Source organism: Vitis vinifera, chromosome 15, assembly GCF_030704535.1.
Source record: "Vitis vinifera cultivar Pinot Noir 40024 chromosome 15, ASM3070453v1".
NCBI lineage: Eukaryota > Viridiplantae > Streptophyta > Magnoliopsida > Vitales > Vitaceae > Vitis > Vitis vinifera.
This window is the reverse complement of record NC_081819.1, coordinates 20,701,160-20,713,879: the sequence shown is the minus strand read 5'-3', so window position 1 is coordinate 20,713,879 and position 12,720 is coordinate 20,701,160. Positions and strand designations below refer to the sequence as shown.

At 35.8% G+C, this 12,720-nt stretch overlaps 1 protein-coding gene across 2 annotated transcripts; it reads right to left on the bottom strand.

Moving 5' to 3' along the window:
- Positions 1-7,768: 7,768 nt before the first annotated feature.
- LOC100248474 (wax ester synthase/diacylglycerol acyltransferase 5) lies at positions 7,769-11,349 on the bottom strand. Of its 2 annotated transcripts, XM_002263373.5 has the most exons (7): positions 10,927-11,349; positions 10,155-10,721; positions 9,975-10,041; positions 9,768-9,877; positions 8,597-8,806; positions 8,255-8,392; positions 7,769-8,119 (listed from the first exon to the last, which is right to left on the bottom strand). In XM_002263373.5, the coding sequence occupies exons 1-7, from the start codon at positions 11,203-11,205 to the stop codon at positions 7,946-7,948; spliced, it is 1,545 nt and encodes a 514-aa protein (XP_002263409.1). In that variant the 5' UTR covers positions 11,206-11,349; the 3' UTR covers positions 7,769-7,945. The 2 variants fall into 2 exon arrangements, with proteins under 2 accessions (XP_002263409.1, XP_019081272.1); XM_019225727.2 differs by lacking the exon at positions 8,597-8,806 and having other exon boundaries at positions 10,927-11,297.
- Between the last annotated feature and the right edge of the window lie 1,371 nt (positions 11,350-12,720).

The following is a 12,720-nucleotide window of genomic DNA, read 5'->3' as shown; positions in this document are numbered from 1 at the left end:
GATACCTCGACCACGTGCCTGGTGATCCTGGATTGTAAACTCCTCAAGACCATCTGTATCTGATCTCTCTCCGAAGGTCTATCCATGATCTCGGCAATCTTCCCGCGCTAGTGGGAAATAAATGAAGAAATTGACTCGTCTGATCTCTGCCTAAGAGCCTCGAGCTTTCTCCTCGATACATCCACGACAGTGTTAAATGAAAACTGTCGTAGGAACTCCCGGGCCAAGTCATCCCATGTCCGGCGTCGTGAAGACTCTAAAGAAACGAACCATCGCCGGGCTGCCCCACTCAGAGATAGTAGGAATAAAGTAATCATCTGAGACTCGTCCAAACCATGAGCCCTCATCACTGTGCTATAGAGTCTGAGGTGGAGGCGCGGACAACCAATGCCCGTATATCTCTCGATGTCTGGCATCCTAAACTTAGCCGGCAAACTGGCTACCGGCATACCCTCAAAATCATCCCAAACAACTTATCCATCTAACACTCTCATTTGCCTCATACACTGTCGAGGCGGTCCATACGCGCATGAGCGTCATCAACAACAATGGTCTGGACAACAGCGGGCGGAGCGACCTCAGAATGCCCATGCAATACATAAGGTGAGGACTGAGGCACTGTTGGCACTGGTGGTGGCGGCGGCTGTGGCAGCGAATCATGAAGAGTCTCATCCTAGGCTATGGGCGGTCTGCTCTGTTGGCTGCTAATCTCCTGCCTAAGGCTAGCCAAAGCCTCCTGGATAGAAGACATGGCAGTCGTAAACTGATCCACTATAACAACTTGTTGATCCATGCTCGATCTCTCGCAATACCGGACTAATCTCCCCTCTACTCTGACCCAAAGAGGGTGTATCCAGACTGTGAACGAAATCCGATCCTGACAAGATGAGAAGCAAAATGAGGATATGGTATAGGGAAAGTACGAAAGGAATGATAATCTAAACTAAAATGAGCAATGCATCCAAGAAGAATACGAACTATCCGACCGTACTCAAACTCGCACCGATCTCTATGCACTCTCAACTGGAGACAAAAAAAAAAAAAAAAAAAAACATCCGAATCCAAACTATAACCATAGAGGCTCTAAAAGCTCTCAGATGCACCCACGTGTAGGGAAGGAGTCCTAATCAAATGATTTACGGTCCAACCTACGAGGTGAAAGTGGCTTTAAATGGATATGGGTGGACTTTAAAAGATCCCTAGCAGAAGCGATCATACTCTCCGACGATATGCAACCCTCTGCATGCCTCCGAAGAGACAGGGCGCTTCCATGCAAGGTGGTCATCACCTCCACAGATGCACTACCTCAACATCCCAAGGGGTTTCCTATGGTGAAACCTCTCAAACTCTCAACGCTCAAAAGCCAACTATAGTGCACAGTGAACTATGTGGGTGCATCCGATAACCCTAGGAAGCTAAAAAGGAAAAGGAAACACACTGGCCACACAAATATCCATGAAACCTAGCTCCGAGCTATACAGGTCTTCAATGATCGGACTCCAATCGACATCAAAGTGTCGCTCTCCTCCAGAATGCTCCCGTGCATCGATATAGCCCATCGCTAGACCCTACTCCTAATCTCTGGCTCGGTCAAAGAGCAAGCACACAGAAGGTCTCACACTTGCAATAATGAGAACCGGGATGAAAGGAATGATCGAAACCAAGAGAGTTAGAGGTAAAGGGATATATATGCGGCCTACAAAAACAGGCGACATGCAATCACGCAGAAGAAGGGCAATCATGCAACATGCAATCAAGCAGAGTACAGGATATATCACTCATGCCCACGCAAAAGCTATAACAATCAGGATGAATGGCGATACGAACATCATGCTCAAAGACGGTCAATATAATATACAAGCTAGTGAATCAACGTGCCAAATCAATCGATATACGTCATGCTAACAATGAATCTATACATGCAAGGTGACCAAAACAATCATGGCAAATATCGGAATCACTATGCTAAACGAAACAAGATAGGTAATCAATGCAATCAACATGTCAATATTTCCAACGAATATGGCAATGAAGCACAAAGAAAATAGCTATCACGGGATCCTCAATCAGGACGAATAAATCATCATAATCAACATGTCAAATCAAACAAATATATCAATGAAGCACAAAAACAAACATCGTTGTATCAAGATCCTCAATCAAGATATCAACAAACACAATCAACGTGCCAATGTCCCAAATGAAAACTCGGGAACTCTTAATGTGCAATCAAGATATGGGTACCCGCTGATCGACTCATCAAATGCCATGTTTGCTTCATCTCAAGTTCAAGTTTGACCCTCTAAGACTATCCTCAGTGGAGTCGCCATTTTGTGGACCCCGTATTTCGGCTCATGCATTTTCCACTCGATGGTGAACTCGATTTTTATTTGAAAAATGATTTTATTGATTAGGAAAAATGATTCGAAGTCGCTACCTATTTTTGTTTTATTTTTTAAAAAGGATAAACAAAATAAGAAAGAAAACCCTAAGTATGACTCCTCATTTTGAAAAAGGTAATCTGCTAAAAATCGGATCGAGTTCGAGGGTCAGGTTACTTGTCGGGAAGGTACAGTAAAGACCGTAGCATCCCTCTAAGTTCCTAAAGTCGGGTCTTTACTAATAAAATGAAGCTGACGTGGCAATCAATAGGAAAATCAATGGATACTTAAGTCGATTATGTACATATGGGAATCAGAACATGCGTAGAGAATGGCCAGAATAGGAATGGATGCGTACCTGGGCCACGGACGAGCAATGCGCTATCATAAAAGCTGAGTCAGTGCACAATATAGAGCACAAAACATATCACATGCATCACCAAACAGGGATTAAAATTGTTCGAAGGAAAACTGGATTTTTGAAATTCATTTGAGAATCGAAGTCTTAGAGATTATTTGTAAATTGGAGTTTTGGAGATTATTTGAATATCAGACTTTTAAAGGTTGAATGTGAGAACGAGAATTTTAGAAATTGAATTTGAACGAGATCGGAATTTTGAAAATGATTTGAGAGTTCGAGATTTTAAATGAGTGGATAAGTGGATGAGTAAGCAAGCGAATGAAGGGAATAACAACGATGGCGAAATAATAAAGATTAGGTAAATAATTGCGAAAGATGGAATTTTAGAGATTGAAGATGTGAACTTAAAGATTGAAAGCTTAAGAACTTTTAGAGATGAGATCTTTGGCATATGAATAACTGAACAAGTAAATGGACGGGATAACATTAATAACGAGAATGATCATTAAACGGCGGTATACGAATGGTGGAGCTTTTGAGATTGGAAATTGGATTTGGAAGTCGGGTCCTGAAGAATTAAACTTTAACGATTAGAATAAATAAATAAATATAGAATAATAATGCTATTTGACGAAAACAATATTTTAAACGAATAGAAAATGAGTAGTTGAATTTTTAAGATTGAAAATTAAATTAGAACGTTGAATTTTTGAAGAATTGGACCCTAAATAAATAAATAGATGAGATAAGAATTCTGATTAACGAAAATAAGATTTAAACAAATTATTGAAAAATTAAATTAAGACATTAGATTTTTGAAGGATCAGACTTTAAATAACTAGATAAATAAGGAATAATGATTCTATTTGATGAAAATAAGATTTAAACGAATTATTGAAAAATTAAATTAAGACATTAGATTTTTGAAGGATCGGACTTTAAATAACTAGATGGGTATGGGATTATAATTCTAATTGATGAAAATAAGATTTGAACGAGTCATTGAAAAATTAAATTAAGGCAGAGGATTTTTAAAGGATTTTAGACCTTAAATAACTAGATAAGTATGAGATTATAATTCTAATTGATGAAAATAACATTTAGACGAATAGTGGACTTTTTAGGATCGAGTATTAAATTAAGACATGGGATTTTTGAAGGAATTGGACTTTAATGAATGCGATTCTTAGAAGAGGATAAATAAATACATATGAAATAATAATAATGATTAACAAACATGATATTTAAATGAGTGAAATTGAGTAGTGGAAATTTTGAGATTGAAAATTAATTTAAGAAGTCAGGTTTTTGAAGAATTGAATTTTAATGATCGGAATTTTTAGAAGAATTAAATACATAAATATGGACTAATAATAATAATAACAAGAATAATATCTAAACGGATGAAAGTAAATAGTCGGATATTTGAAACCAAAAATTAATTTAGGAAGTCGAATTTTTGAAGAATTGAATTATAGTGATTGGAATTTTTAAAAGAATTAAATACATAAACACGGACTAATAATAATAATATCAAGAATAATATCTAAATGGATGAAAGTAAATAGTCAGATATTTGAAACCGAAAATTAATTTAGGAAGTCGAATTTTTTAAGAATTGAATTTTAGTGATTGGAATTTTTAAAAGAAGTAAATACATAAATATGGACTAATAATAATAATACCAAGAATAATATCTAAACGAATGAAAGTAAATAGTCGGATATTTGAAATTGAAAATTAATTTAAGAAGTCGAATTTTCGGAGAATTGAATTTTAATTATTGGAATTTTTAAAAGAATTAAATACATAAATACGGACTAATAATGATAATAACAAGAATAATATCTAAAGAGTCAAATATTCGAAATTGAAAATTAATTTAGGAAGTCGAATTTTTTAAGAATGGTTTTAAATGACATAAGTTTTGAAGATGGGACTTAAAATTTAGAATGTAGAAAATTCATTGAGATTAACATAAATTAATTATATGCAAATTTTCATATATGGTGATTAGACATAACTAAAGCAATGAAGATAAAATATAAATTATTTTAAGTTTTAAAAACGATATTCTATCCTAATAAATTATCTTTTAGTTGTGTTTAAGTTGAGCTAACTAAATTGGTAGAAATAAAATAAGATAACAAATAAAAGGGAATGATTGAATTAATTAATTATGGATGTTAGAGGTTTTTAAAAGAATTATTTAGAATTTGGGCAGCCTAATGGGCTAGCTTGAAATGGACATGGGCCATGAGAGTGATTGGCTTAAGGAGAAATGGGGCCCTTCATTAGCAACTTTGGACCTGGGCTCCAACTTAAGCCCATACCCGCCACCATGGGCAAGCCCAAGGCTCCATCACCATCACAGCTTGGGCCTAGTGCCCCAACTCAAGCCCAAGTCCAATGACATCATGGGCAAGCCCAAGGCACCCACTACCTTCATGACAAACTTGGACCTTTCATCTGGGTCCAGCCCACCAAAGCCCAAATCAATTCTCATCTCTCTCTGGGCCTTCCATCACATGTTCTTCTTTCAACTCAGATGATGATGAAGGAGGAAATGGAGGTGAGAGAGGCATCGCCGGAGGTCCTCGAAGTTGGTCCAAGCTGCCAATCCTCCGCGCCGCCTCGATTGCCGCCACATATGCCGTGTTCGTTGTCATGTTTCGGTGTCGGCGTCTGGAAGTGGAGCCAGCAGCTGCGGCCTGGTGTCCGTGTCCGAGAGTGGAGCCAGCAGCTGCGGCCTTTATAGGCGCATGAGGAGCTTCCTCGGTCGAACCTGGCCGTCTGGGGGAGAGTTCGCCACGTACGTTGCCGACAATGCCGCTGCCACCGAGTTCCTGTAGCGGGTGAGCTGTGTAGATTGGCTTCAAGGGACGGCGACGATGAGGGGAGAGTTGATGGCGACGCCGTCACGTAGAATGCGAGGTGCATGGGACTCGCTGGAGCGCCGTAAGAGAGCCTTATGCTCCCAGAACTGCATCCGGGGCTCTCCATGCTAGGATTTTGGAGCTTTGGCGTTAGGCTCGAAGTGGAGTTGGAGTTTTGAGCATCTCCGATTGCCGTCTTGGTAGACGTCTTCTTCTGGTGTTTTGAGGAGTGAGAAAACGGGAGGAAAATGAGGGGGGAAAATGAAGGTTAGTAGTGGATGTGCAGTTCTTGTGTGCATGAGCAGGAAGTTGGTAGCATGAGAGGTATGAAGAAAGAAATTGCTAAGGAACAGAGCAAGGATGAGGGGTCTGAGGATTTAATAGCTGTAACCTCGCTTCATGAGTTATCAACAGATTGAAAACCAGTAAAACAAACGGAAAATAATATATGACCATCACTCACCAAACTGAGCCCAAACATGAATCTGACCATTTGCAACAAACGAATAAGAGAATATGATAAGATCATAGTAATCTTACCTGGAAGTCCTAGCAGAAAGATCAATCTTCCTCTTTTCTCTCCGCTCGTCCCTCCTTTCTTCCTGGATTCTCCTCCACCTTGCTCAAACGTCTTCTTCTCCCCCTTCCTTTTTTCTCTTTTTCTTCTCTCTTCTTTCCTAAATCTCCCTTTTCCTTCCTTCCTTGGCAAGCCACTACTTGCCCTGCTGTTCACCCATCAGCAAGCATGGCCAGCCATCCCCTCCTGCTGCTACACGTCCCATGCAGCCGGGATCCATGCCTAGAGAGGGGGTCCCCCACACTTCAAAAAGAATGCAATGAAAAATGAAAAAAAGAAACATCCACTCTCCCCGGTCCTCACCCCAACAGGGGTCTACAATAAATTAAATTTTTGATAAAGTAAGATGGCCTTTAGTCCCACCATCACCATCTTATGCAATATTTTTTTAGTGTCAACAAATGAACAGTGTAAGAAGAGACTTGCCCCCTCCATTATTGGGATACGTATCATAGCAAGTGGTGGTGAAGCTACGACTAGTGGGTTTTAAAAGAGAACAATTATGAAAGAATACAAGTTTGGTTTAACCACTATTCGAACTGCTTGCAGGTGTAACTCTCTAACTCATCAATACATCAGTTTGTTGCGGAGCTGTTGATGTTGTTAGTTTCTTGATCTTTATCAGGTTTCTTCACGTTAGCGTCCACATATTTTTGTCTGTCCTTGTGTCCATCTTTAAGACTTGAGAAAAATGACCTTCATCTTGGGGTCCATTTGGGACTTGTTACGAGAGCCAAAGATTGGAAAGGAACATGATGAAGTATTTATGATAAGTTTGGTTGGCCAAAAAATATGAGGGAAAGACATGGTAAAGCCTCAATAAAAGAATATTTAATAAATTAATAATTTTCCTTAAATAATAAAATTTTTAAATCTCAACACAGGATAGTGTATTTAATTAAGAACCTCACTACATGTAGAAGACAATAATATTTTTAGAAATCCTTAGACACTAAGCAAATATAAATGAATAATCAATGAAGTATATATATATATATATATATCAACACATACTTCTCTCATTTTAGGATTTTTTTTTTTAAAAAAAATTATAATTTAATTTCACTAAGATAATAATTTCTCTTAATCTTAAGAATATTATTTTATAGAGGTTTTATTGTAATAAAGAGTAAAAGTAGAAGTAAAAAATAAATAAATAAATAAAGTGAAGAAAAAAATGGATTTAATGAAATTTAATAAATAAATAAATTTTAATTATGTTTTAAATTTTATCAAACCATATGATAATTTTTGTAATTAACATTTTTAATATTAAACAAAAAAAAAGAGTATAAACTTGTAAATATTTTAAAACAAAAAATAGTCACATGTGTACCATCATATTTTTTACATCCTTAAATACATTCAACTATATATTTGTTATAATATTGTTTTCATAGCATTTGAATTAACCCAATTTAAGAACCAATTAGGCTCAAGCCCAAGATTGGCCCACATGTCTTACTATTATATAAAAATTTCCAAGCCTCTCAATACATGCATTTGACAATATGTAAAATTAGAGAGTTCAAAATTTATTAAAAAATAAATATATTTAAAAAAAAAAAACCCATTTCACTACAACTCACATTTACCCTTTATTTCAAATTGATCTCCTTTAGATCTATAGAACACATACAATCACAAAACTACAATACCATATAAGTACAAATCTTCATAGTTCATAAATATGTAACACAACTTTAATTGTGTTGTGTGTTTATTTGTATATATTCATATATAATCATGCTCATTTTGTGGAATTTTCTTTGGCAAGCCCTTTTGCTATGACAGCATCCTTGATGAGTTTGAGTGACTCTTCAAGATCATTGCATAGCTGGTGAGGATCGGGAACAATTTCTTCTTTAACCGAAAGAACAAGTGTCATTTTATTGATGTAACTTTGGAAATGAATCATCAATCCCTGCAGCAAGACCCATGATCATTATGCATATCGAATTAAAAATTAGTTCGAGTATAATCAATGCTATTGTTCTTGATCTTTAGCCAACAAATCAAAGGAGCTTCTTTGGTTTGTTAGGAATATATATGTACTTACATGGGGTTGGCCATAAACACTAGGAGCAAGGAAAACCAATGGATGACCAGAAAACCCAACTTCTTCAACAGGTCCAACTATATTTGAGAAGCACATTGTTGTGTGATTCGGAACTCTATGGTATAAAAATGCTGCAGCCTACTTGTCATGCAAAAAAATGATCTCCAAGGTAAGATCATAAGCATCAAAGAAAATGAAGTATAAAGGAAACAAAAACAATTGTTACATAATTTTATTGTTTTTTTTTTATTATTGTTTGGTTGCTTTTCAAAGAAGATGGGTTTGAAAATGAATAATTTTCTATGTGATCTATCTCAATATTAAAGAAAAGGAAATTCATACCTTAATGCCAAATAATTTGAGAACCATCTTAATAATGAAAAAAGTGAATATAGCTTCACGAGAATGCTTCTTTCGATCGATTATGGCTTTAGCTTGACGAACATAGTCTAAAGGATCATCGCGTAAGACAATAACAAAAGGGAGAAGCACAGATCCAATCCAATTTCCCCACTTTGCTTTCGACCCCTTCTCCATCATGTCAGCTAAAGCCTAGTTACCATCAAATTTCATTATGAATAATTAATCAATTTGTTTTGTAGCTAGCACATGAAGGATCCATTTAACAATGTTTCTTGTTAAAATATTTTTAGGTTATTTTTATCATTGACATAACACTTCTGTAGAAGATATTTTTATAGAAAATTAATTAATATTTTAATTTAAAAAGAAAATGTGTTTTGAAAGTATTTTCTATACTAAGATACATAATAAAAATGTAATTTTGGAAAAAAAAAATGTCTAAAGTGTTACTCCAAAAACCACTTCAAGCAATTCTTAAATTTTTTAGAAATAATTCTAGTAACTTTGTTAAATGTCTAATTTTTGTATTAAAAAAACTTTTTCAAACATTTAAAAAATGTTTCTAGCCCTTCAAAGTAATGTATTAGGATTTAAAAAGGTAGAACAAAAAGTATACCTATATTTACCTTGTATTAAAAAATATCAAAATTTTAAAAATTTGATGAATTGAAAATTTCTTAAAATTAAAAAAATTATTTTCAAGTGTACAAGATATACACATATTTTTTTTACCTATATTTTATATCTAACTTTCTATTTTTAAAAATTAAAAATAATAAATGCATCTAAAGGCCATTGTTTGTTCTTCTGCTTCTACTTTTTTTTTTCTTTTTTTTTTTTTCTTTGAAAATTTTAATTTGTCCACACAACAACCAAATTTTTCTTTCAAATTCAATATAAAAAAATGATTAGTTGATTAAAAAACTCATTGAAAACCCAATTTTTGAAATTTAACTTTTCATCTTTTTTTTGTCTCATTTTGACAAAAATGTCCTTATTATTTTCTTATAAAAATAATTTTCTTTTAAAATATATCGTAAATACTTAAAATAGTTAATAACATTTATGTCAAAAATAATTTAATAAATTCACAAATATGAAGACTATTTCATTCTTTTTAACCAATTAATGCATAAGAAAAATCACTCACATGAATCCCTGGTGATGGTCTTATATTCATGAGAAGAGTTGCCCTAAGGCGAATATTCTTAGGAAGATTATTTTTCTCTTCGGTGGCTCCTTTGTCTTCCTTGGCCTCACCTGCAATTAATGGAAAGCATGTTAAGAGAGTTTCTACTCATAAAGTTTAATGGCATGGTAGGCAGAGAAATTGAAGAGAGAATTAATGGAAGCTTACCATATCTTCTATTGAGATATCGAGAAAGACCAGCCAGTGACACTCCCATTACAACATCGTTAATAGTCTGCAATGCCCAAAAACACCATGAATTATTAAAAAAATGTAATTTGATATTATCTAAATAATGTTTTTAGTATTTTTAAAATTGGGTCATGCCACTTTCCAAAATAAACTTACTGTTTTCATCCCATTCTTGATCAGTTTAATATCATCAAGACTAACGGTCCGATAAACAAACCTTCTCGACCCAAGCCCATCTCCTTTTTTCTGGACACCGCTGAGCGGCGTCACTGTGTCCTTCAAGAAGAGCGCGGTGGCCACAAACATCAAAACATCCACAATGGTATTCCAAAACAACTGAATTGTCCACCAAATCCCACCGGAGTTTACCGGATCAGGATTCGAACTCTTCTTCACCGGCAAAGTTGGGAGAGCCTCCGGGTTGGAGATTTGACGAGTACAAGCGAGGACAAGAGACATGAGGGACATGCCGTCGCCGAGGGAGTGGTGGCTTCGAAAAACGGCGATGGACTCGGCATCCGAGGTCTTGAGGTTGAGAATATGGAGCTCCCAGAGAGGCTTAGAGAAGTCTATGGAGGTTTTGCTGAGATTTGAAATATAGTCTTCCACCGTCTTGTCCGGTGAATCAATGGTGTTGTGGATTCTTGGTACTATAACGTGCTTGTCCAAGTCCACCTTTGTTCGAACCCATTTCATCGCCCCATCTTTTTTCATATCCTTCACCTAAGCAAGATAATAGTATCAAAAAACGAACCAATAAACCAAATTATGGTGTGGTAATTAGGATAATTCTAATTAAGGCCTTGTGTAAAACAAGCTTAGATTAGTATCATGCTAAGATATTAATTTACCAAAAAGTTTAACCTGTTTGATAATTATGGCTACATCACCAACATTAATTTAGTCATCCTATATCTATTTTTCATACCTGCAAGCTAGAGAAACGAGGGTGCTTAAGGAAAGTGTGCCCCAAATTGGCTTTAATAACATCAACATTGATTCTGGTTTTGCACCCAACAATTGCTATGACATAGACATTGAAGCAAGGTTCATGAAATATTCGAGCAGCTGGACTCAGAGGTTCTTCTTCTTCTTCGATATCCTCGGGTTTTTCGCCATCTCCTTCTACTTCTCTTCCTGCTGATCTCTTTGTTTGAATAGGCTTGAGAGCCTGCTGTCTTGAATCCAGATCACCTACAGGCTCCATGATACTCAGCTCAGCATGTAGATGAGACTGAAATTATATTGGAATGTCAAGTATTGTAGTCCACAACATACTTAAATGAATTGATAGGGAGGTTATTGGTGGTCATTGGAGTGCTAGGACACGTCTTTCATGTGGGACACCAGTGACATGATTTACATCAATTTTGATAGGATTTTTAATGGTCTGATGTAGTTCAGATGTTGAAATATTTGACCTTAAGAATGTGTGAGAGGCTATATAAATTAATTGGAGGGTGGCTGGTATTATTTCAACTAATTTCACCAAGGCTTCTACAAGTGATATTTATGTGTTGTATATTAATCATCTGATTCATTCATGCATGCTTCATTTGGCTCAAGGTGATATAGTTCATTTGATAGAGCTTCACTTTTGCAGGTGGGTCATTTATTTGTCTAATAGACATCTTGTACTTGAGTAAGCAACTCTATTTTTTCAAAGTAATGGAGAAGAGTAACAAAGACAGCCGATGAAGAATGATAGGTATCATCAATGGGATCAAATATAAATCGTACATGAATGCTGCTTGGAATCATTTATCCTCCCGATCGAAGGTTCTCTCATCCGGGATCTTTGGGAAAGTTGTTCAAGTTAGCTTTTACAAATAGCTTGGTACATGAGTACATCATATATCTTTTTTACTATCAGCCATGCGTAAATGATGTAGGTTTTTATGTATGAAGGTTCTTCTAATTTGACAAACAAAATAGTAGAATCAGAAAAAGACAAACAAGACGTACACTTGGTTTAAGGAATATACCGAGGTTCGTGAGATTACCTATGATATAAACAAAATAAAATAAATAACTGGTATGCTTAGATTCAAAATTTGCCATAATTTTTTATTAATCATCATCCTGACCAATCCTTATAATCCCTAAAAGGCTTAATGATAATATTAAGAAAATCAAATCATTCCTCCCAAAAAACAAAAGAAGCCATTTGTTAATTATGTAGGTAGGTAGCCCTTTCAAGTCATTAAAACCATTGCTAATCACTGTTTTCGCCCTTTGAGGTTACGGCTTCTTCCATGGAGGCCTCGTCATCTAGAAATAACTTTTGATTGCCACCCGTCAAAATGTTATTGGCCTGTGCATCGAGTATAATAATAGTCTATTTTCATATAAAAAGATTGATTTGATAATCCAATTAATGAAGTTCGGCAGACACACACATGGAGTGGAAGGTAGCCACACAGAGCATGTGGCAGGCTGGCAGCCGTGCAGACTGTTTATGTACCAAATATGAATTCAAATTCAATTAATCATTCATTCATTCTCAGTTGGTTGAATATTGAGACCATCTAGACCTCCATTTAATTAATCGTCTGCCGCCCAGCTGTATGCCTTCACACCATGCTTCTCGTATATCAATATCAATACTCTTTCAGAAACGTTGCACCTGGTGAGGAACGAAAGAAAATGATTACGCTCCGATTACGTTTGAATTACGAAAGGAAAATTTTGGCTCATGGGTTATGTTCGGAAATGTGTTTTT

Excerpts from the sequence above, each read along its gene's own strand:
- LOC100248474 (XM_002263373.5), bottom strand. The coding sequence starts at position 11,205 with ATGGAGCCTGTAGGTGATCTGGATTCAAGACAGCAGGCTCTCAAGCCT. Across the intron at positions 10,722-10,926 it reads CTCGTTTCTCTAGCTTGCAG|GTGAAGGATATGAAAAAAGA; the intron begins GTATGAAAAATA and ends TATCTTGCTTAG. Across the intron at positions 8,807-9,767 it reads GACCATCACCAGGGATTCAT|GCTTTAGCTGACATGATGGA; the intron begins GTGAGTGATTTT and ends GATGGTAACTAG.